This window comes from Pimephales promelas, chromosome 8, assembly GCF_988280905.1.
Source record: "Pimephales promelas chromosome 8, fPimPro1.hap1.1, whole genome shotgun sequence".
Classification (NCBI taxonomy): domain Eukaryota; kingdom Metazoa; phylum Chordata; class Actinopteri; order Cypriniformes; family Leuciscidae; genus Pimephales; species Pimephales promelas.
In genome coordinates this window covers 29679276-29705331 of record NC_142776.1, presented here as the reverse complement: position 1 = coordinate 29705331, position 26056 = coordinate 29679276, and the positions used below count along the sequence as shown (strand labels likewise).

Below are 26056 nucleotides of genomic sequence, written 5' to 3'. Positions count from 1 at the left end.
AGTATTTTCCTTTATTAATTTAACTGATAGACCACCATTCAAAAGTGTGTGGTCAAAAAAAAATTTACTTTTATTCAACAAGGATGCATTAAATTGATCAAAATGATATTAAAGACATTTATAAAATAATTTATAATAAAAAAAATTCTATTTTAAATAAATATTGCTCTTTTGAACTTTCTGTTCATTGGAGAATCCTGAAAAAAAAGTATTGGTTTCCACCGAAACATTAAGCAGAATGACATGAGAAAATTGATATGAGAGGATTATACTGTTTTAGAATATAATCTCCATATGAACAGAAAACTTTTACAGAGAAGTATTTCTGTACCCTCAAAAGCACTCACCCACAAGCCTTCATGTTCTGAGGCTTGTCCATACGGACGGCAAGTTTGATCTTCAGATCTTGATCAGGGCAAGCCTTGGTCACGGTCATCTTGTGGAGTTCTGCCTGCTTTGGGCTGTTTGGAGTTGGGTGAAGAACCACCTAATCATTCAACATTAGAGAACCATGATTATTATCCGTCCATATGGTCACAATTCATTAAAAACAGCACACCCAAAATGAAAATTCTGTCATTATTTACTTACCCAAATGTCTTTCCGAACCCATATGACCTTCTTTCATGATGGAATGACAGAACTTTCATTTTTGGGTGAACTATCCCTTTAACAGGCAATCCTATAGCCAGTGTCTGCCCTAGAAACGCTAAGACATTTTCACACATGAAGGATTCAGTAAACGGATAAACAGGTTGTGTGGGTGTGGGAAAATTTCCCTGAGTCTGGGTGTGAGCTGATAATGACATATTACTTTGCCAGTCAGCGCTTTTAGTGAAATTCTCAACGTTCAATTAATTTTGGCTCATGCCTCTGTGCACTGAGAGTTGGGATGTGCAGCTCTTCTCTTGGCACCTTATCAGAGAAGAGCCAGTTTCTCTCTATTCTCTCCTGTGCTTTTTTATTTGCTCTCTTCTCTCTCTCTGATAAGTTGGCTCAATCTATTTCTTAGCTAGAGTTGAATGCTTAGAGATGCCTGCCAACCTCAGTCTTGATGAAGACACATTTATTAACCATGTACCAAACATCGGGCATCAGTCAAGATGAAAAACCATGTTAATAATTTCATAATTAGAGGACCTCTGATTCCTTGAATGTAATGCTTTTTAAATTCCAATACGTGATTTCTTATTAAGGTTATATTAACATGAATTCCAATTGAAATTCAAGTTTGAATGAAAAAATGCTCACCAAGGCCGCATTGATTTGATTAAAAATACATTTAAAAAAGTAATATTCTGAAATATTATTATTAAATATAATTGAATTTTTACTCTGAATAAAAACATTTTAACATTTACTGTCATTTTTGATCAATTGAATGTGCCCTTGAAGTGCCATTGAATGTGACTCAAATTTTTAACAGTAGTAAATGTATCCATTTTGTTTAATAACATAGCTTTTTGGTATTAATTGTATGTAGGAAAGCATGCCATTTGCCAGAATGCTATAATTTACTCGATATGTATAAAGAGTTAGGGTTAGTTTTAAGAGTTTTGATGCCATTGTTTAATTGTTTTGACAGTTCTGTTCTTATTATGGCATGAATCAGTTGTCATTCGGTAAAAATATTTGTTTTATTACAACAATTCAACGCCCAGAGTGGCATGGTTAATTCAATTCTAATTCTAACTCAGGAAGCCTGTTAAGGGGATTTTCAAAACTGGAGATTCACAGGCATCAATGAAGCAAAACGAGGATTACAAAGTAAGACATCACTTATACAACTCCACCATAACAACCTAATACAAACTCAAAAAAAAAACAAAACAGAATGACTGATGTTCAAAGCCACCAGAAAGAAAAGAAGGATTGAGTGTTACCCGGCCCAGCTCCTTGTCCTCCAGGGCCAGAACCCCTGTGCTCTCTGTGAAGAGCTTCACTTTGACCGCGGGTAGAGGGTGTGTGGTGTTGAAGTCTCCTTGGGTTCCCCAACTGAGAACACACATACACAAAAACACCATTCATGTCTTTGATGGTAGGCTTCTATGTACTTTAACACTCATTTTTATCCATCTCACACACAAAACACACAGAAAAAAACCCCACAAAAAGTACAGCCACCAAGGGTTATACTTCCTGGGGCTCTGGAATGTATGGCTTTCTCCAGGTATAATAGATCTCCTTGACACTCGGCCACTCTTTATTACTTTATCACTGCCTAACTGCTGAGCACAGAGACATCTCGCAACCCTTGTTTTCATTGTATTACTTTAATCAGCATGGAAAACAATCTCTGCAGTCCTATTCGGCTACACGGCAGGGCTGATGAAATAGTTTGCCAACAAATCATTTGATAAGGTCGTAAAAATCTAATACCGAAAGTCAAGTGCATGAGAGACAGACCAGTGGGTAAAGTGTATCATCTGACGTTTTCTGCATAACGCATTCAGTCGAGGATATTCTCTGGTGATTACTGGGGCGAGATTCGCCCACATCAGACAAGTCTGACATTTGGAAAATAATAAATAAATGAAAAACCTAAAGAAGATTTTGAGAGTTCACATTCGCAGACCACCATTATTTACTCTTTCTCTACCCAATCATTATCAGAGTCCAATGGCGTGTGGCAGACCCGAGGCAAAGTTCTAGAAGCATAGTTTTATTATTTTAATATTCTTAAACAGTTGTCAAGCTGTTTATTACAAAAAAGTTTATTGCAGTTCGGCATGTCAAACTTTAGTGCGTTCTGCACTAAAACAAGTTCACTTTACTTTGGAGTCTTTTAGGAGTAAAGTTGGAAAATGATTGCACAGATTTGTAATAAATCCAAATTGAGAAGTCAGAAAGAGTAATAAGTATTTAGAATGTTTGCAGTATAGATTCTTACAATGTTAAATTAAATTAATACATTCTTGAGTATATTAACTGAATCTGGAACATTAAATTAAACTGATATTCATTAATTTACCAATTTACTCAGGAAGAGTTTGCTTTCTTTGCTTTTTAGTTTTCGAATTTCTCATTAGGATTGATTGGCAAAAATAAGGCAACTTTTTTCTTAAACTAAATTCAGCTTAATTGAAATTACAGTGTTCAAATTCATGCTACGCAGAAGAGCATGAGAAGAAAGTTCAACACTCTTACTTCAGCAATAAAAACAAAAAAATAAAAACACAGATATGATGTTTAACTACAGTCATTTTTGCTTAGTATGGTTGAATTGGATCATCTAAGGTCATAAAGTAAGATTAAATATATTTGTGTTTAACAATTACATTTAATTACTATAGGTTTGCATTTCACTGTTTTTATTCATTTTGAGGATTTCAGATTTTTTTTTTGTGCAAGTGAGATGAGCAAGTAAATGCATGCTCACATTTACTCTAGAACTACATTGATTATGATTGTTTTATAGCGTACAAACTGCACCTAATTCCCAATTTCTCTCAACATGGGGACAAGAGAGGGGTCCATTAATAATTGGGAAAACAAAGTAACTTGCATTACTTAATTTAGATATTTTGATGTAAATTTAAAAGTAATGTTTACTAGTTCCATCACAAAAAGGAATCTGATTACATAATAACTCGCATTACTTGTAATGCACTACCCCCCCCAAACACTGCGCCTTAGTATCAGACTAGAGATGGTGCATCATGGTGGTGCACTTTATCTGTCACTGTCTTAGATCTCATATTTCATTATATTTTAAGATTGATTATTTTTTCATCCAAATTTATCTAAGGAAGCGCAGCCTCGTTTTCTTGCTTGAAGAAAACACACCTGCTATAGGCTAATCTCTCTACACTCCACCCACTAATCCATATGCATGTAGTATAAAGCTGTCATAAAGGGAGAAATATTATAACTCATGCAGGTATGAGAGATCGCACTGTAGCAGGGCTCACACCATGCCTTATATGATCGGTATTGATATTATAAATAATAAATGGACACTATCTCAGAACAATATGACGCAACAGTATAGAAAACACGGATACACTCTCTCCTGCACACACACGGTGATTGGTAGAGTTGGCCTAGTAAAACCGGAACACGTGACATGATCTGCTGCCGTGGAAACAGGCTGCACGTTTCAGAGGCAGCAGACAAATGAGACGGAAAGAAAAAGGGGGAGAGAAAAAGAAATGAAAAAGAGGGCAAAAAGGGGAATCTAGCGCAAGAGGGAAAAAAAAGGGAGAAAAAAAAACTGATGTGTGTGTGGTGGGAAGTGTGATTTATCACTTAGAGAAGTGGCAAATGCAGACTGAAAGATGGGAGAACACAATCGTCAATCTGCTTGATGACCACCAGGGGGCGATAATCATGTAACGGCTGGGCGGTTAAGGATGGATAGAAATCAACAGCAATCAGCAAATGCATAATTTGCATGTGAAAATATGAGCTATATGGAAAATTTTGTAGGCCAAATGTTTGCCACCATATTTTTCTAAGGGCATACAAGGGATATTCAATATTTTAAAATACAGAGGGAAGAATTCACTGAGAATGATTTGTACTTGCTGATCATTTTCACATTCTGTCTCCATTGTTGTAGCACCAGATTCACAAAAAAATAACTATGCAAGTTACTGAAGGGAATGGCGCAAAACATCCTAAAAACTGTACTTTCTGCAGAGAGTAACAGCCCAATGTTAAATATAAATATTGTGAATTAGGCCCAATCTACAATTAATATAAATAGAGGGTGAACTTATTTTTTTTATATAGAAAAAAAAAAGACTTGTTATCACTGAAACTAATCACAAACACTTAATTTAAATACACTGCAGCTCTATACCAGTGAAGTTAGCATCTGGTTGACCTTGCAGATGCTTAGTCAATAAGCAGCAGGTTTCTGCACAGATAAAACACAAATAATAGTGAAGCCTTATGTTAATGAACGAAACATGTTTAGTTTCTGGGCAAGTATTTGTATGGCTTCCATGGATACGGATGGGTTAGCATTCTAACAGTGCTAACGGTGTGTCAGGGAGGTTGCTGACACTGCACAAGGCCAAGCATGACTGAACCGTGTGTATGTGTGAGATCGCCTTTGGGACAGCGCAAGACAGGTTTATTCTTGAACAGCTGACTGAATGACATTTTCTGAGAACTTCTGAATGTCAAATTTCTCTTCCATTCTGCCTCGTTCGCTCTCCTTGATCTCCTCCTCCTCTTAATCTCTCTCCTTCAGCATGTCTGTTCGATGCGACACATTCTTGTGTGTCCATTAGCGCTGTTATGCTTTGCCAAAATGAGCCAATTCTCTCCGTTTCCTACCGCCAGTGACAGCATGAATACATGAATATAGACAGAGTTCTATGACTCATAATCATAAGGCTTTTATAAGAGCTAAGTGCTTTACAGTTGAAAGAAGAAGAGAGAGAGAGAGAGCGAGAAGCAAAAATTAAGTTACGAAAATAGGGAAAGAATGCAGAATAAAAGCTCTGATAAGAGAAATAGAGCTGGGAGATACATTTATGATTTTGCTGTTCACGTAAAATGAAACATTGTGAATGTTTTAATAGCATCTTTCATTCGAACTTCAGAAGCAAAAACGTTCATTTGTGATTAATTTAGTGAATAAATGAAACCAAATGAATCTGTGTTAATATATCAACTCCAAACTGATTCATTTGCATTTAAAACGTCTCTGCATGGTATTATTCATATGATTAAAAAAATACAGTATATTACTCTTTAAATATGTATTGGTGAAAAATAAATAAATGAATAGATGAATTCTTCCTTGTGATCAAATAGTGAAAACATGTATACTGAATATTGTTAAAAATATATTGAGATAGCCTTATAAGGAAAGGCTTGAAAGGAGAAAGGGATAAAACAGGGGGAATAAAATGTCCTAGAAGACGATTCCTCGTTGTAGGTTTTCCTCCCTATGAGGGGAAAGAAGGTGACCTTGTATATCAAACAGATTTTATTCCTGTCAAAAGTGTGCTATACGGTGTGTGTGTAAGTTCTCACTTACACACACACAAGGTTGTTGTGTGTGATGACAGAATTGAAATGCTAATTCTCACGTTACGTCATTATTCTTCAGCAGTGCCGGAGGCTCGCTCGCTCTCTCTCTTTCCTTCTCCACCCTCCGCTGGGATGCGCACTCCTAATCAGTTTCTCCACAGCTGATTACTTTTCTGAGGGGACATGGAGGCTGTGTCTTGTATTCCTGATTCTTTCTCACTCTCTCTCTCACTCTACCAGGCTCCCTCTTGCTCTTTATCTCGTTATAAATTGGCATCCGATCCAATGATGGAACGTAGGGCCCAAAAATAGCACCAAATCATGTGCTCATCCCTTGAGAAACTACCTCTGGTCAAATAAGAGACTTCTAGTTAGAGGACACAACACCTGAAACTGCACTGCCATTCGAAAACTGTCCCATATTATGGATTTAATGAAATCTGTAGAGCATATAACTAAAATATAGCTTATGTAAGTAATAAGGTACGAGAGGCTGTGCCGTATCGTGAATAAGTAACGGCTGAAGGGCGTTGTTAGGCCCTTCAGCCGTTACTTATTCACGGTACAGCACTTGCCTCGAGTACCTTATTGCTTTTATAAAACGGTTACCACACAATAACAATATGAAAGTACCAAAAATGTGTATTAGAGCATCTTTCATGAAGTAAAATCACTAAAAACCTTCCTTCCGCTGAAAAGAAAAAGTGCCTGACTGTGAACCGCAACAATGTGTAATATGCACGAAAGCTCAAATAAAAACAACATAGGAACTGCAGTGTTGCGCAGTGATAAAGAGAACCGTTGGTTGAAGCGGTCATAGCCGTGTTTTATCATGAATAAAGCACAGCTATTGACCAATCAGAATCAAGGATTGAAACTAACTGTTTTATAATACTAGGTAGTAAGCTAACGCCGTCAAACTTGCTCCCCAGATATCGACGCTAGCCCATGAAAGACCTGTATCTGCATTCATTTACACATATTTTAAAGGCAATTTAACACATGGATGCAACATTATAACAATACACACTACTATTCAAAAATTTGGGGTCAGTAAGATTAAAAGAATTTAATAATGGTGCATTAATTGATCAAAAGTGACAGAAAAGATATTTATAATGTTAAAAAAAGTTCTATTCCTTAAATAAATCTTTCCACAAAAACATGTTTTAATAGTTTTTTTAAACATTGATAATAATAAGAAAAGTTTCTTGAGCAGCAAATCAGGATATTAGAATGATTTCTGAAGGATCATGTGACACTGAAGTATACTGAAAATTCCACTTTGCCATCCCAGGAATAAATTACATTTTAAAACGTATTAAATTAGAAAACAGTTATGCTTAATTGTAATTATATTTCACAAGTTTTTACTGTATTTTTGGTAAATAAATGCAGCCTTGGTGAGACTTCTTGCAAAAACAAAAAAACAAAAACAAGCTTGACAGCCCCAATCTTTTGAAAGAGCAGTGCAGATGTTAATTATGATCATCAAAATTGTTTGAAACTTGACATTAATGGCCTACGTTGGTTTGGATGCTTCAGCCTGGTCAGTTTGTAGCTTCTCTCCACCCTCCACCTCCATCGTGCAGTACACAATGCGGTTGGGAGCCAGCGACTTCAACCCCTGAACTTCCATAATCACCACCTACACAGAAAGAACATTTTTTTTTTTTTCATATGCAGGTATGTGTGTAATACTCACAGAATGATGTCATTTACCATGCCGTTAACCAATCAGGATTCAGCTCAACCTTTTGACCACATTATAAACTTTTATTATCACTCAACTTTCTTGCTCTTGACACTCACTGAATAAGCATTGTTTACGTCTGGACCGAAAATCAATCCACACGCACCCAGAGCACCTATAAAATTTGCCAGCTCGTAGCTCGTCAAAACAAAATAGACTCCAAAGACACAAGTCAGGCTATCAAATACAAAAAACACTGCTCTGTCAGCCTCTGTGACTACTAAAGCCATGCCAAGTTATTATCAACTGCCCTGAAAATGAGCTAGCTCAAGATAGTATAATTATAGCAAAACCTCAGACTTGAGAGGGGAGATTTCTCAGAGGCATTCAATATCCTCGGGAATCATTTATCAAAAATGCTCTATAACCTTTTTCTAATATGCTGCAGCCCATTCTGTCTATAATTTATGCAATAGGAAAGGCTGGAAATTCAGTAAAGGTTCAAATCTCACAGACGCATGTGTTAAACTAACACTGCAGCTGCTGATGTTGCTAAATTTATCATTACTTCTCATTTAAATTCTCTATCAAAACTAAGGGGTGTTCATTAATTCGAAATGAAGAGAGGCAAACCCTTAGACTCCAAAAAGATTTAAAAAAAATGCAATTTGTTTTCGACTATATAACACAGGCTACTGAATACTTAATGTTTAAATCGGCACTTTTCAATGGTTTCAATGGTTAAAATGATTAAAAAAAAATCTAAATCCTTAAGAAAGTACTTGTTAATGTTTGTAATTTCTATTCCACTAACATAAAAAATGCTTAATGTTTCCCAAAAGGGCTTCTCAAGCACCTCTGCCACCCCTTCTGCATCTGCTATTATCTCACAATCTTGGTTATATGTTTTACACTTAATAGTTAATTGTGTGCGAAACATCAAGAATGTCTAAGTAAGGCGAAATGCCACAAACGTTCACCAAAGAAATTCAAAAATGGAAGCCTTGAGCAGGGCCACCAATAAAAATCACTCTTTCTCCCCTGGGCCCGATGAAAAGGCACACTATACTGAACCCTGGCCTTGAGCACACAACTAATACACTGCCTGTAGGCTAGAACAGCCTTCTTACCTCAAGTGAGAAAGACAGGACAACATCAGACTTGGACAGCTGGTTTTCATCTTCCTGCCCCATATCAATGATGGAGGTGTTGTGTCCCCTCTTTAGCTTCTGCAGTTTGAACTCTCCTCCCTTTGAAACCGGCATGCTCTCCAGGTTAGCCATCAGCTGGTTGACTGAGCTTTTCAGCTCCTCTATATACATAGCCTCCATCTCCTTCGACACAAACTTGGGGAATTTGCCAGCCTGAAGTTTAGAATAACAAAAAAGAAAGCATAACATTTTTAATATGTTATTAATGTGAACTTAATGTTATTAACTTTATTTTTAAATTATCATTGGTGTTATATTTTATGTTTAATTATTTTTCGTTTATTTTTTATGAAAAAAAAAGTACTTTCAAGCTCAAAGCTTAGAGGAAGAGGTTATTATAGATTACATGGTGTTGGATGGAATCATATTGACAAAGTATTTAAAGTAATCTTTTATGTCATTGTTTGTACACACAAAATTCACTTCACAAAATGTACTTACTGGTATAACGTTATGATTTTAGTCTGATCACACTGTGTGTGTGTGTTCGAGATAATATTTATGACTCTATTTTATGAGAAATTGTTACTGGGGTTATAATAAAATAAACATAAAATATAAATAAAAGATGAAAAAAAAAAAAGTAATGTTGCAACTAGCTGAAACTCAAACTCAAATAAAAATAAAAAAATATAGCTAACAAAACCAAAAATAAAATAAAAAGCGTATAACAAAATGACTAAAACTTTAAATTGAAAACGTCTTGGTTCCTGATGTAACCCTTGTTCCCTGATGGTTGTGTTGACTGCCAAATGGGTCTCACTTGGGAGCCCCAATCACCTCTGAGTTTTAGAAAAACGGCCAATGGAATTGGCAAGTGGAATTTGCATGCTGAGCCCCTCCCCCGAACATATGTACTTATAAGATGGCGGCACGCATCCACTCGTTCAGGGTTATGCTGAGGAGCCGAGACTGGTGTCACGGCCATTCAGCTGGAAATTCAGGGTTGTGGCAGGGGGGACATAACGACTCTCCATCAGGGTATGAGGGTTACATCAGTACTAGTCGGTCACTACAACGTTATGTCGACTGACAAATGGGGTCCCTATAGAAAACGCTACAACCACTGAACTATGTATGAGGCGAACAGGTCTAGTCGAAGGTAAATCCCGGTTTAAATTATGAATTGAAAGTAGATACATAAACTGAATTGACAGAGTTGCAGTGGAACGGATCCCAGTTCTGTTTACAGCACCTCCTGAGCATCTCTGTCCATGTGTAAGTGATCAAATGATGAGACTTACCCGGGCAATCTGATCAGCCATCTGCAGACGGCCATCCAGTTCTCTCCTGATCTGAGCTGCTTGCTCGTCCAGATTATCCAACTGCAACCACATATACACACAAAGATACATTGGTTACCATCATTCCTCACAACTCAACACTCTAACACCAACCAATACATCTCCAGAAGGCAGTTAATTAGTTCTGATCCATGTTAACGCTTCCCTGCATCCCATGTGGCATAGCTGGGGTCACCGGGGTCACACTTTGAAAAGATTAATGGTCACGCATTCTGAAAACAATTGCAAGATTTGAGGGTTTATGTCAAGTTTAGGCTTAAAACCAGGGCTAGGTGCTTCGACATCAGTGTTATTCACCTAGGATCAACATAATACAAAATATATTGACCCAACGTGTCTAACTCTATAGAATCAGGACGTGTGAAAGTGGATAAGCTCAAAATGTTTTAGACCCCATCTACACCTGTATTGTCCACTTGTGATCCTAATGACGAAAACGTGTTTTAATCCCAGGTATAAACAGGGCCTGAGTGAAAAGTTGTCCTGCCCTCACACCAGTAAACTCAACAGAGAAGAGAAGAGAAGAGAAGAGAAGGGAAGAGAAGACTGGTGATCACTGGTGATTGTCGTTTCACTGGTGATTGTTGAAACTTTCTGGATCCGCCTGCACCATCAAATTGATAAGTTTAATTATGTCAAGTGCTGTGAAAAAAGGCTATAAATCTCCACCTCCAACAGCCGAGACTCCATCTTTATGTGTACAGATGTGACGTAATGAGGCAAAGACATGCTCGAATCTCCTGCGGAAATCCACCAGTATCACTGGAATTAAAAACATTATTACAAGCTTACCGCTTTGAATCGAGCTAAGGCAAGCAGATAGTTTTGAACACTGCTGGTTATTTTTAAAATTTTTACCCCCAAAAAAAGCTATGGACTTAATAATTTCATTTCATTTCATTAAAATAAGAGCTGAATAACAAAATTGTTTCAATTAATTAAAATAAAATAAATTAAAATAATATTTTTCATTTTTACAACTGACATGTCAAAATGTACATCCATTTTTATTTTTTGTGCCCGAATTTCCAACCCACACAGCATCAATAAAACATCTAATATATTCCATCTGTAACCAATTTTTGCACTGCTCGTATATACAGCCTCTCATACATAAATACATGGACATAAATCCTGTTGTAAAGCATAAACTATATCACATCCACAAGGACCCCCGGAAAGATGAAGAACCCCTATGGAGTAGGGCTGCAACTAACGATTATTTTGATAATCGATTAATCGGACGATTATTTTTTCGATTAATCGGATAAAAAATTATATTCCTTTTTTTGTTTATTATAACAAAATAAAACCCTAAAAACCACACTCTTTTGTGTGTTAAACAATCTACTTAATACAGACAACTTCATTATAAAGAAAAACAACAAGTAAAAAAAAATGTATATGACCATAACCTATGACAAAAATGCTATTGTAAACTAGATTAGTGGATAACTCAGCAAAACTTAGCCTACAAATATCACAAGTGCACAATAATTTTATAAAATCTGAACATTTAGTGAAAAAAACATTCCTTAGTGGGGAACAAATAAGAGACAATAAGTGTAGCACTAACTCTGGTAAAACGTACACATTGCTCTTTGTATTGTTATACATTCATGAAAAACATCGTAAAAATCAGAACTTGCACAACTGTTTTAAATGTAAAGCACAGCTGTTTAGTGAGGAAGCAAAATATAATAAATAGGACAGAACAAGAAAGGCTATTAATAAGCTTTCATTGCGCAAAAGTATTATGACATGATCATGAAAGAGCTGCACAAAGTGCTTATGCGCATCGCGAGCGCTGAATGATGCGCTTGAAGCAACACGGAGTCACAGGGCGGCGCGCAGCTCTTCAGTGTCCGCCGCATTAAAGTTCAAAGCACCAAGGAAAGAGAAAGACATACTGACTGTGTATTATACAGTATCTATGCAATAGTTTATTAAGCCTTTTCTTTTAACAGTTTTAAATTTCAGTTAGGCTACTGTGCACGTGAAGAACAATTATTACTGCGCCGACTCTATAGTGTTGTGATCTAACAGACACTCAGTAGAAAGTGATTAAGTTACAGCAATAAAAGTCTAGCAAGATAGAAAAACCATCATAGACCTTTATCTACGGATCAATTATAATAATAACATTGAATCATCTTGGAAAGAGTTTCATCATGTTAACTGTTGTAACGCAACGCCTGTTTGAACACCGAATAGAGAATGACTGACAGCCGCAGTGGAGGGAAAAGCTTAGGTTAACTTGAATTTAATGACTTAAATATACATTTCTATCTCACGTCACATTATACTATAGTATGGCTTCATAAAGTATACACGATTAACGCAGGTCACCTATTTTGGTTTTAAAACGGCGAATTTACCGAAAGGTGAATGATTTTCGTGTATGCTGCGATAGCGGTTTCCTGATGCCCGCAAATTAGTTCAAACTCACGGAATCAAGAGTGCGCATGCGAGACAGAATATAATGTGCTCCAAACCGTCCGTGTTGCGCGCGCGAGACAGAAGATAATGTGCTCCGTTCAAACAGTCGGTGTGGCGCGCGCGATACAAGAGCGGCGAGGGAGAGAGACTGCATGTGCGCCTCATGAAGCGCATGTAAGAAGCGCATGTTCCATGTAAACAATCCCCGTGACGTAATCAGACCAACTAATCGATAATGACATTCGTTGACAACGATTTTCATAATCGATTATAATCGATTTTATCGATTAGTTGTTGCAGCCCTACTATGGAGGAAAATCTGATGTGATGGAATAGGAAATAATCGCTTCAACCCTGATAACTCTGTTGCGAGTGTGTGGGTGTGCGAGCGTGTCACTGTCTGTTTGTGTGTTATGACATCTGAAGCCTCCCCATCCAAAGCCATCACATCCTGTCTTTGTCACTCTCCTGCTCCTGTCCACACAGAATCCATGGGCGACAGCACCACGGCAACCCTTGCCATGGCGACAGTCTGTCTAGAGTGGGAAACCTTGTCGCACGGGGCAGAGTTGAGTCCTCGTCCCCAGAGCCCTGTTTATCTCCCGCCCTGCTCTCCAGTGGCTGTGTTCTAATTAAGCATGGCTCAGCAAATACGGGAACCCTCTTGTGTGTGCAATTGTGCCCAGAACAGCATCAAAGATGGCATTGCGATACCAATGAAAAGAGGAAGCGTATTTCCACTTTTACAGAGAAGAATTCTCAGCTGCATTGTGTTCGACTAAAAGCTTTTGTTTAAATTATTGATCATAAGCCCCTTGGTGTTCAAAATGTTGACTCTCTCACGTGGGTTGTTTTAAAGCTAAAAATACCAGAATGAACTTTAATGACACACTGAGAGCTCTACAATGACCTAATGACCAGTTTCATGATCGCATTGTTCCCCGGGCTGCTCGGGTCAGAGTAGCTGTGGAAGGGCGTGCCATAATAAATGGAAACAGGCAACCTCTGCCCTCAGTTTATGCTAAACGACTATAATCTCTCCACAGTTCTTGAGCATTTTATGCACGTAGCTAACAAATAAGCCGTTATAAATAATTTACAGGAGACATCTGCAAACACAGCTGAAATGCTGGTCAGGAATCACCTGGTAGATCCGAGTACAAACCAGCTCAATGTCTGTCTTTATTCTGCACGCTCTTGTTCTGTTTGGAGGTAAACGTCTCTTTCATCAAAAAGCCTGGCCTTAATAATAGATGGAAAACAAAACATTGAGGTTGGGTGTCTGCATAGAGGTCAGCATTCGTCTATTTACCGCAGTTCTTCATTTAACAGCGGTAGCTCTGGTGTTGTAGTCTATGTTTAACATTAAAACATTTCACATCAAAGCATGTTAAAGCAACAAGCCATGAGAAGTCACGAATAATATATATATATTTACCACCGAAAAAAGGGTCATGTTAAAGCAGTCAATCTTAACCTTGCTAAAATCACTGTAATGCGCAGCCGTAAGTGGATTATTACTGTTATAAAGCAGCATAAAGTGCATTGTTATTGGGTTAGTGTGTACCCTTTAATTCAAAAGACACTGAATCCCTCTTAGTTTTAAGTACAGCACACACCCATCCAACACAACAGGCACAAGGTTTGAAAGCCAATGTTCGCTTCAGTGATGTGATCTGATGGAGTTAGACGGCATCTCAGCAGAGGGAGCTCCCAACAGCTGTCACCCCGATTTCTTGCTCCTCACCGAAAGGCAAGCACAACTCAGAGACTCGCTGCATCAATAATGCATTCACATTTAGATTTGCTGATGGCAGCCTCGCTCGTTTCTTCCTCCTCGCTCTCTTTCACACTGTTTTCTGCTATCACCATCATGGCACCTCTCTCAACCACCTCTCCACCTGCCTTGATTCTCTCTCTTCCCTTCAAGGTTCCTCTGCTGCGTGTGGGAGAATGACATTGTGTGTAATAGGACAGACAGCACAAGATCGAGTCATGTGACTAAACCCTACAGCGTGACCTTTGGCTGTCCACTGATATATTCGAAAGACTGAACATCTTGGCTACTATATTATTGATCTACTGGTCAGTCTGGCAGATAGGAAGAGACAGAGGTTTAGTGTTAGTGTGGGTGTGTGGTAGATTAGATAACATGTTGCAGTGGTCAGCAAAAGCAGGCAGGGGTATTAAGACAGGCAAAAGAACACACAAAAAAGGAAGAAAGGGAAGGATTTGGTGTGCCATGTAAAAAGGCATTTTACACAGTACACAATTACAAAGGGTTTACATTTCATTTTCAATGAGACAGAGGCGGCAGAACGGAGGCGGCGCTGAAAGCCACAGTGGTTGGCATGCTTCTGCTCAAAAATCCTACTGATTTGTTGTTTGTGTGAAATTATCACAATTTCCTTGTACTATAAAATGTCATTTAAGTTTCCATTAAAAACTTCCTTGCTAGTCCAAAAACAACTTTTATAGAAACCAAACTGCCAAAAACGACTCGTTTCGGATATTGTCTCCGTATGACATCATAGTGAGACGAAAGACCGCCTCTGTTGAGGATCAATGCCGATATCATTACCTTTTAGCCCCACCCACTGATTCACACTAGTAGAAAAAGGTGAGTAAATATGAGTGAGACGCAAACATAGGATTACTCAAGAAACAAATCGATATCGATAGCAAGACATTCCATTGCAGTCTTTCCATTGCATTGCCTTTCTTGTGATTAAAGAAAGCTTGGATAAACTTTATTTTTAACATAGGTTTAGATCCTATTAGTAAGACACTTTTCATTAAAAGATAAAATACCATGTGTCAATTTTGCTTTTTCTGTTACAGATAGACTGATATGTAAAGTACTCACTTTACTGAAAACGATGAATATAAGAATGACAGTGTGACAAACATCGGCACGTTCATTCATAATTTGTTTATACGAAACATTGTTTGTCAATGATAGCTGTAGTAACTCCAAGTAGACTACTTAAACGTTTCGCTTCCAGTGTAAACCACTTCAATGATTATAATGGGAACGATTTAGTTGTGAAAAGTGTTTTTTAATCGGCTATCACTAACATGCAACTTGGAATAAACTGTTTAGAGCATTTGCCTCATTTATAATTGCACAATGTTTTTGTGTGCTAGTATTTAATAGCCGTGTGCATTTCCTGTCTATTGAAAATCCCAAAAAATAGAAAAAAGTTTACTGCCTAGCATGTACTGTGTAAAATGCCCATAGGACAGAAAGAAAAGTAAGTGAGAGAGAGAAAAAGAGACACGTAGACAGATACGCTGACTGATGGTTTTCATTTTAATAGTTAAGAGTCAAATATGCCACGGTTTGTCATGTCCTGTACAATAATGAAAGGACAGAACATCAGAACTGTTCTTTTAAAAAGGGCAGAGGCAGACACATTCTTTTGAGGGACAATGAGAAAAAAAAGACAGCCAATTATGCACATTATTATATAGAACAAATGCACCGTTTCGGTGCATGATAGCATAGAAATATGAATGATAATTTGCAGTGTGTGTGTGTGTGTGCGTATGCTGTAACCCTGCTGGTTCATTCTGAGCTGTTGATTAGTGGAGCACATAATCAGCTCCTGTCACCGGCTGCAATGAAAAAACCTCTCTTTTTCTCTATTCCTCCACTGTTACTGTTTCCAACACACATTAAGAAACTGCATTTGATGTTGGGTCAGCTGGACTGCTATGAGTTGTATCAACTTTTTCCAATTGCTTTTGAGGAAATGAACAGGAGCTTTAAATGCAAAGCAGTGGGCCTGACAAATTAAAGGAGCTTTCAGAGAGAGAAAGAACACAAAGAATAAGTCTGACAGCTCAATATCACTGCCTGTTTACATATGTACACATCAATTACTCTATGTAGGCAGACAGCACACTGTTATTGTATAAACCTATGTTAAGGCTTTGTTATATGCACTTCAAGGGCCCTATCTTGGATCCAGCGCAATTGACTTTGTACACCGACGCATGTATCATTCGTATTTTGCATCCGTGCAAAAAGTGGACTTTTCCCTCCACAGACGCACACCGTTAAACTAGGGATTGAACTTGTGCTCCCTGAGGTCTGACTAAATAATGAAATACAGCAGAAGGATCAGGGCCTTTTCTGTACCTCAGATGAGCCTGTTTTCCCCATGTCGAGTTCATCATTCTTTTTTTATTCCAGAACATTTGATATTTTGTATTGATTATCTTTGAACTGATGAGTGTAAATACCATCAGACAGCAACGTTACATAGGTTTTCTAAGCTGTCAGAGAAGCCAGCATTCAAAGTTATACATGTCCCCTAAACAACAAAAAACAGACAACAAGGAGAGAGAAGAAACAGGAAAGGCTGAATGAATCTGTTCAGTAATTCAATAAGGAGGCTCTGAGCGCACCAGAGGTGAGCATCACAAAGAAAATCTATTTTTGACAGCCTGGAGACAAGCGTGAATGGACCAGTTTATGAGCTAGCACTAACTACAGCGCAGAAGACATTCACTATTTTCCAAAACTAATCTCGAAGAAATTTAACTTCACTTAGAAGTGATTCAAGCTGAATTCAAAGGCTGCATTAAAGAAAGACATGTGGACTTTGCTTTCAGTCGCTATGGCACTAGCAAACATTAAATACGCCATCTCTGCTGCTTTGTTTGCAAATACTATTAGACAAAACACTCCCGCCACAACTGCCCACCACGGTTCATTAACCTTTGTGTGGGGAAATAATCAGAAAGGAATCCTAAACTCATACTCATCCAACCTGATTTGACAGGTTTCCTGTAAAAGGTTTCTGTTTATTAATGCACAAATGGCTGATAATAACACTCTTTTAGAGATGGTTCAGTACCTCTAAATTCAAATGGCTTGCAATGTTTGCTGCAGCAAATCTGAACACATAGTAACCCCAAAAATGTTTGAATATTTGTGTGTCTGCCACTGTGTAAGACAAGATAGTATCAAACCCATCAAAGACAAATTGAAGAAATTGGTTTAAATAGGCTACTGAGTAATATTAATTAACTACATGTACTTACTATAGGGTTAGGATTGCAGTTTGATTTAGGGTTAGTTGCATGTAATTATGCATAATGTATAGTTTTTATTACTTTAGTATAATTTAAATTACTATAATAAAGTGTTACCAAAAGTTGTTTAAAGGTTTTAAATGATAAAAGTAAAACCAAGCATAATTTGTTTAGATTTAACTTTTGCTATTTAATGTAAGTGTTTAAGTGTGCAAATATGTTTTTGGTATCTGTATGTATGATTTCAGGTCTGAAAAATGTAAAACAGAGCCAGAGGAGAGGCTGATTATGAAGTAAATGCAATGGATTGCTTATTTTTGTTTGCGATGTTGGCTATTTGTATGTTCAGGGCAGTCAACAGCGCAGTTGCTCCAGCTGAATGCACAGAGCGCCAGACAATTTTTGCCAATTACGTGTGATTGTGCTTTCATTAAATACACTGCAGGTGGTGTATGAAGCATCTTTTGGCAGCCAAGAGAAAACGCCTCCCACACATGGCCTTGCGACCCACACAACAGAGTCCTTCCTGAGGATAAAGGGAAAGAGCAAGAGAGAGGCTTTTCGTAACGTAACTCTACAAAAGCAAAATATGTTTGGTTTTATATGGAGTGGACCAATCGATTCTTGTTTAATGTGTAAACAAACTCATGGTAGACGCGTTTCTGGCTCGGAAATGGCTGCTTTGAGATCAGCTGAGAGTTCAAGTTGTAACATTTCGGAAATCATCAAATTATTTTTAACCTTTCATCAAATTAGTTTTTCAAAGCTAGTATAAAGCAGTGATTTACCAGCTAATTGATGATCTCCCAAAGCAATTACAAGGGCTTATTGATCATAAAAGAACTATCCAACAGGATGATATGACACCCAAGCCTCTGAGTCATCCCAAATGTACGCCTGTGATATATTCAATGTGGGTTTGAAATAGCTCTTTTAGCTGTGTCACTGAGTTCTCCATCTACACCAGAAAGCATATGCCTTGGAGGATGTTGCAAAATCCTGAAGCTATAGATTTATGACCCTTTCTTTTTGTATCCACTAAGCCTATGAATTTGAATCATTAAATAAGGTCCCAGGGTACTCTACCATTCAACCGTTTGGGTTCATTTTAAATGTTTTTTTTGGGGGGGGGGGAAAGTCTCCTATGCTCAACAAGGCTGCATTAATTTGATCAAAAATACAGCAAAACTGTGATACTGTGAATTAATATTACAATTTAAAACTGCTTTTTATTTTAATATGATCCTTCAGAAATCACTGTAAGGCCGTGTGTCCACCAAAGCGTTTTTCCACGCGCCTGGCGTATGTTTTCAATTGTTTTCAATGGGAGCGCCGCGTTTTTTAAACGCCATGAGCGTACCGAGGCGCTGCGCTTGAAGTTGAAAAATGTTCAACTTTGGATAAAACGCAGCGCTCATCACTGTCACATTTTACCCAGCCGTCCAATCACAGTGGAGGAGGGGCGGGACTAATACCACACCGACCAACTGTCAACATTCAAACTGTGCTGCGGGTATTCTGTATCATAGCAACGAAACGTCTCAACGGAAAAAACGCTGCGCTGCCAAAACGCTCTCAAGCGCCCAATGCACGGCGTCTTCAGCAGAGCGTCTAGCGTTTTCAGCTGGCTAAAAACGCTTTGGTGGACACACGGCCTAATATGTTGATTTGCTACTCAAGGACATTTCTTGTTATTATCAATGTACAAAATAGTTTAATATTTTTGTGGAAAAAAGTAATCTTTTTTCAAGATTCTTTGATTAATAGAAAGTTCAAAAGTTCAGCATTTATTTGAAATACAATTTTGTTTTTGCAACAATGTAAAACGGCTTTATCATCACTTGTGATCAATTTAATGCATTCATGCTGAATAAAAGTATTAATTTCTAGGGGTGTAACAATACCCTTGTGTCACAATTCGATACATGTTACGATACTGAACTCACGATACTATATTATTGCGGGGGAAAAAAGGACAATGGTGACTACAGAATAACAATATTCATGATTCTGAAGCTGAAAATACAGAATAATTTTAGATGAATATGCTTGCACTCTGTCACTGACTAGACATTTTTTAAATAAATGTCAGGTAGCATAAGACATTTGGACCCACAAATATTCCCCCATTGCATTATTATACATTATATTCAACATTATATATAGTAGTTTAATGTAGTACTGACAGTAAAACTCTGAAAACTTGAATTTTTTCCTCACACAGTAATTTTTATAGTGGGGGAACTGTCCACGATACATATTGTCACTATCCACAATACTGGTATATATTGTGATATATTGTGGCACGATATATTGTTACACTATATAATATTGTTATATTGATATACTGATATATTGTTATATTGTCACGATATATATTGTTATTGCACGATATATTGTTATTGTTACGATATATAATATATACCAATACTGGTATATATTGCGATATATTGTGGCACGATATATTGTTACACCCCTATTAATTTATTTTAAAAACCTTATTGAACCCAAACTGTTAAAGAATATTTACTCACCATAAGTCATAAGTAACTTATTGGCAGATTTGTAACTTGACATCCTATGACTTTGTATGACATTGACATTGTATGGAAAAAATCGGGCATGAACATGGTAGACTTCTGCTTTTCATTCCCCAGAAGAAAAAGGAAAAAAGATAAGAAGATGGGTCTGATAACACAGTGATGAGCACATGAGTCTAACGAAATGATGACAGAACTTTCAACTATTCCTTTAAAAGTATGTACAATCTGCATTTAACAGCATAAAAAAGTACCTATGAAACTGGGGGAAAATCAAGTGATGGTTGAGTGTTTGTCATGGAAACAGTGCTTGCAGGTATACTTGTCACAGAAGTGGTGAAAAATGCTGGTTCTGGGCTTATTTACAGGCAGATGCAGCAATTTTGCCCCTGACGGCACTGTGATGTTTTGACTACACTGGCACGAACACTGTCAGGACTATATTTTATGCTGAACTTCTCTCATCCACTCTCTGACTATTTGTCCATCCATCGAGAAGACCAGTTAATATATTAACAATTTCCTACATCACATTTCCCTGAAGGCATTTTTCAACGTGTTATAGATCCCTTAAGTGCTTTCAACAAAAGCTTATTCGCCAATTTTTACAAATTGAGGACGTTTAATTAGGAAATAAACTTAGTCTCCAAGTAAATGCTTGGAGGCATCCCATCCGAGCAATATAAAATCCATTAAAAACAGAATAGACAAACACTGACTTTCTGTCATTTAGCTGTGTGGGTTTTTTTGGGAGGGTTTCTGAGTGACAAAACATGGAGAGGCTGTATACTAATTCCCCACCCTGAAGTCTGAGCTAGCAGGAAAAGTAGACTAGGAAAAGTGGGTTAGCCATCTTCAAAGCACAAATGAAAGAGAGAGATTTAATGGTAGAGGCACAGATGAAATCTCTATAGCTGAGGGAAAAATAGCTAAAAAATGAATAAGACTATAAGAGTCTGCCATTTTTTAAGCCCAGTGCTTAATAAGTGTTTTTGTACGGCTGTACCTTTTGGCTTAGCACCTTTTAACGATGCTATCTCAAGGTGAAGTGTGCAGTTTTTATGTAAAATACATTCTCATAACCCATAGTAGCGAATGGCCTTAATCAAATGCCCTAGTCCCCAGAAAACATTCCCTCTCCCCAGCACTCTGCTCTCCCACTCACCTCTGCCAACTGCAAGTTAACGTCTTAGGATTCAACACCTTCTTAGGAACCACCCCAAGAACCCAAACGAACGCTTCAGCGCACAGCTGTAAAGCTGCTTTTAAGCAATCTCCATTGTAAAAAGCGCTATATAAATGAAGATGACTTGACTCACAAAAATATCAAAGTCAATTAAAAAGTTTGACCTAGCTACCTATACTATTACCCTGCTAGTACTTGATTTACTTTAGCTGGAAGAAGGTTATACTTTCTTGGCCAGGAATATACCAAATTTTCTAGACATGCTTTCTGTTCATTAAATAATTATACTATTAATTCTGCAACAGTCAATTCTAAAACATTTAAATATCTTTAATTAATCATAATTCGTATATGGCGAAAGCAAAGTACAAATCAGCATGAAGTTTTAACATCTACTCTCATGTAATGGAAATCATAATTAAAAATATATAAACATTTTAAACTGTAATTTGTTACACCAGTTTAATGTGAAGAGACAACTTCATGCAAAACAACTTCATGCAAAACAACGGAAATAAGAAGGAAAATCAGTGTCAGACCTCTTAGTGTATGTATAACCAAAATATTTGATCTAACCAAAATACTGTAATAATTTTCCTAGCATTTTATGGTCAAATTGTGTCTACTGGCTCAAAAAGCTCTTTTGCTCGCTCCTTTGTTTCCCACTCACCTGGCAAGCCTGGTACAACAGCTGGTGCTCAAACTTCTTGATCCCCAGGATCTGCTGGAACATCTCGTAGAGCTGGTCTTTGCTCAGGATGAGCTCGGAAGCGGCGCTGGCTGTCATGCGCTGCTGCGCCTTCCTCGGGTCCTCGTCTCCGCGGTAGATGGTGTCAAACTTAGCCATCCAGGAACTCAGCACAGTCTCCTTGCTCAGACCATCTATCTCTGGCAGGCTCCGCACACGTTTCTCGATATGGCGCTTGAACACCTCACGACAGTCTAGAGCGGATAAACCTCCTGTTTGGACCATTTTAGCGACACGGTCGCTCTTTAGAAAAACCTGCAGGTCATACAGACAAAGGGAAGGCAACAAATAATTCAAGACATATTCAAAATTGGAGTGCTAGTCATCTATATGCTACAGTACCTAAACATTGACCTAATTCACTTTTAAAAAGGTAGAAAATTTCTACCTTCCCCACCTTTAAATATGCACATTTAAAGTTTATTCTCTTCCAAATATAAAAAACAATATATAGGCGACTGTGACTACCAAGTATAGTTTATGGCTGTAATGTAAGTAGGCTAAATAACTAAAGACTCCAGGCAATTAAAAAAAGAGAGGGGTCAATAGATAAGTCCCATCAAGACTTCCTGTTTCTACAAGAAATATAATTAACATAAGGAAAATGTTTGCAATCGCCAAAACATTTCATTGGACCTTTAAATGTGAGGTGGTGATAAAGCCAGAAAAACAATTTGTCCTAAAAAAAGTTTCTCTTGGGTGACTTTAAAACATTAACTGCGTTTCAATCATTCCAATCTGCTAGAGAAAATTATGTCTCAGTGCTTTGCTTTAATATTCTATGCTGTGATAGATACAACATCATCTAACGTGATATACTGCAGTAATATAACCAATGCCATTAAAGCCATGGAAAGCAATGGTAACTGTAAAATTTCACGGCTTTGAAATGATGGGATCAGTGTGGGCAAAAATATTGCAGTGGGCCATCTCTCTCTCTCTCTCTCTCTCTTTCTGAATTATTCAGAAGATATTTCCTAATTCAAACCAGAGTAAAGAGAACATTTGTGATTTTATTCTTTAGTCCACACGAAATGGTTATTGAGTTCCAACTGCCACCTCGTTTCCTATTCGTTTCAAATCCGGTTTAATAGAAGTGAGAGTAAAACATGATTTATGTTTTTCTGAACAATTGGTGTTCTTGCCAGCTGCTTTTCTTCGTTCCATTTAAAAGCCTTCTACCGTTCTCCATTCAAGAAGACAAATAGAGCTTTAAATTGCTGTCTGGTCCCAATCCAGACTGCAGTTTACAGTGAGCTTCTCTTTCTTTGGCCTGCTATGACACTGATTTGGAAATCAACAGTTATGCAAGCAGGCCCTGCAATGACTCTTCTAGTTGAAACGTTGCAGAAACCGGAGTCTGATTTCAGAGGAATATTACAAGCAGTTCACAATTTACCCATTTCATAACTAATTGCCTGTTAAAGCTGAGACTTGTTAGCACTAAAGAAAACATTTCAGATGTGCTATACATGTTTATACAGTACAATAAATCAATATTTCTCACTCATACACATTCTTAAAAATCTTGAAATTGCTTCTGGCCACATGAAATAATTATTTACAATTAAACAAAGCATTTGTATTAACAATTTCATATGCGAAGCGGTCTAAAGTGTTCTAATAGCCACTTTCAGCCATAGTGCACAAGTAATTAGCATGCACAGAAGCTCAAAGCGCAGCAACAGGATGTAGTAATGTAGTGACCTTACCACAATACTTGAATCCATTAGAATAGCAATCTCTTAACAGAGCACAAGTAAACACTTGTATTTGAGATGCGTTTTAGCTAAGGAGAGCCCTGAAGGGCTATTTAGGCACTCTCATCTCCATGATAATTCACTTACGAAGGCATGTGATCATTTAAATGTTTTGACTGGCTATGAAACATTTCAAGACACACAGTTCAATAATCAAGGGACGGGTTCGTGATATTGTTGTTTGGCATCATTAGTCCGAGCTAATCGCCTAAAGGAGAGGTTAACATGCCACAACCTCACACGGACAGAGACACCAAACTCATTTTCATTCATTCAGCGCCCTATTCTATAGAGGGCACTTTGGTGAATTCACGGGAAAAATGTTAATGGCAAAGCACTTATTGCTAACAGATTTACTAACAGCTTGTGTCAGCACAAATCCTTTAAAAAAACTACCATTGTCAAATAACTACCGATTTACTAAAGACACGCAGTGAAAAATTAGCGCTGAAAAGGTGTGGACAGTAAATTTTGAGACTGACCTTATTGCATATGCATTTGTAGGAGTTTCCCTTTCAGATGCAACATTTATCGGAGGAGAATATTTAAATGAATCATACAAGGTGATTTACTAATGTTTGCAAGTCAATTTACTATTGTTTGCGGCGCAATTTACCGCCCAAAATATGCACGTCTTAAACCAGATGCTAACTGTTAGATTGTTAGATCCAGGCTCGGTATTTGGCCCGAACCCAGAGTACTCCCTCCATATTGCATATTGCTGGTTAAGAAGTAACCAGGCGAGTGTGAGGAGATGGGATGGTGGAGGGATGCTGAAAAACTGTTGAGGAACATTGGTGAGTCAAATGAGTATATATATAGATCTCCAACTCAAGCTGATTGGATAGACATGTTGATTACAGATTGTCGACAGCTGGTTGGAATGATGTGATAATTGGATCAATTATTGGAACGTGCTCCTCCTCAACTTTGTTTATAAAAAATCATTTATTAAAACACTACCATTCAAAAGTTTGGGGTTGGTACTTTTTATTAAAAAAAGTCTGATATGTTCTCAAACTAGTTTGAGGCTGGTTTAAATGTTTAAGGGTAGATGTTTAAAAAAAAACTAATGCAAACCAATATTTTGGGCAAGAATTGAGCAAGACAAGAGTCAATATCATTCTATTGTTGCAATGAATTCACCTCAAAATAGCTCTGAACAGCGTTGATGAAGGCCTCATCTGCCACAATCTGTGTGTCTCCTTTGAGAAAAGACTCAAAGCGGTCCTTAGTGGTCTGCAGCTGCTGCTTGGTGATCTACAAGGGGAAATGAAAGGAAAAATAGTCAAAATTCAGATAATTTGTGAAAACGCAGAAATATTTCACAAGACAATGCATTTATTTGTTGTTATTATAGATAATACAACATTATAAATGAGATCTTTTTAATCAGTGACTTAATCTTAAATGGTTTCCGTTTAATCTGTAATCAGATTTTTGCACATTCAGGTATGGATCCAGATCTATAGTGGTTTAAGAGTAAAGTAAATTAAGTGCTGCCGCGCCACAAAAGGGATTTTTCAGGAAGAAATGACAAAGGACAGTGGGGTTTTTTTTATTAGCAAGAGATAATACATCCTTGTTTTTACCAAAACACTCCCACAAGTAGTCTCTTCTCAAGTCTACACTTAAAAATACTCTTTCTGCTTTAAAAAAAAAAAAAAACACCCACCTTCAAACTCAATAACACACATTATCTCTATTCTCACAGCCAGATATCTCTAGCTACATTTTTCTCACACTAGTTCTCTCACTTGAACGCTCTAATTTTAACTTTCCCTCGCAGAAATTGTGTACTTAAGTCCTTCATACTTCTTAAATATGTTGATTTTTCATGCATAATACATCTTGTATTTCACTGAACGCCTCTTCAACTTCCCTCTCCCTCTCCCTCTCTCTCTCTCTCTCTCTCTCTCTCTCCCGATGTGATTCATCACTCTCCCTGAATGTCATCAGGGCACAAGATGACAGAGTGACGAACGAGTAAGCAACAGAATGAGAGAAGTGTTGTGAAGGAGAAAAAGAGCAGGCCAAACAGTATCCTCCTCCTCCTCATAAAAAGCAGAAGAGCAAAGCCCTGACAGTTACAGTGCCACTGTGTTTTATGGCAGTGGTGGATATAAACCGCTTTTGCTTCAGGA

The 26056-nt window shown here is 37.6% G+C and overlaps 1 protein-coding gene across 13 annotated transcripts in view; it reads right to left on the bottom strand.

The window, feature by feature from the left end:
• cadpsb (calcium dependent secretion activator b) overlaps positions 1-26056 on the bottom strand; it is an 81409-nt gene that overhangs the window by 35127 nt on the left and 20226 nt on the right. For all 13 annotated transcript variants that reach the window (XM_089134340.1, XM_089134341.1, XM_089134342.1 and 10 more), the window contains exons 2-8: positions 25059-25172; positions 22075-22407; positions 10137-10217; positions 8812-9045; positions 7515-7636; positions 1884-1995; positions 348-487 (exon numbers count right to left, since the gene is read on the bottom strand). In XM_089134340.1, the coding sequence (XP_088990466.1) occupies positions 348-487; positions 1884-1995; positions 7515-7636; positions 8812-9045; positions 10137-10217; positions 22075-22407; positions 25059-25172 (1136 nt within the window). The remainder of the gene's footprint in view (positions 1-347; positions 488-1883; positions 1996-7514; positions 7637-8811; positions 9046-10136; positions 10218-22074; positions 22408-25058; positions 25173-26056) is intronic.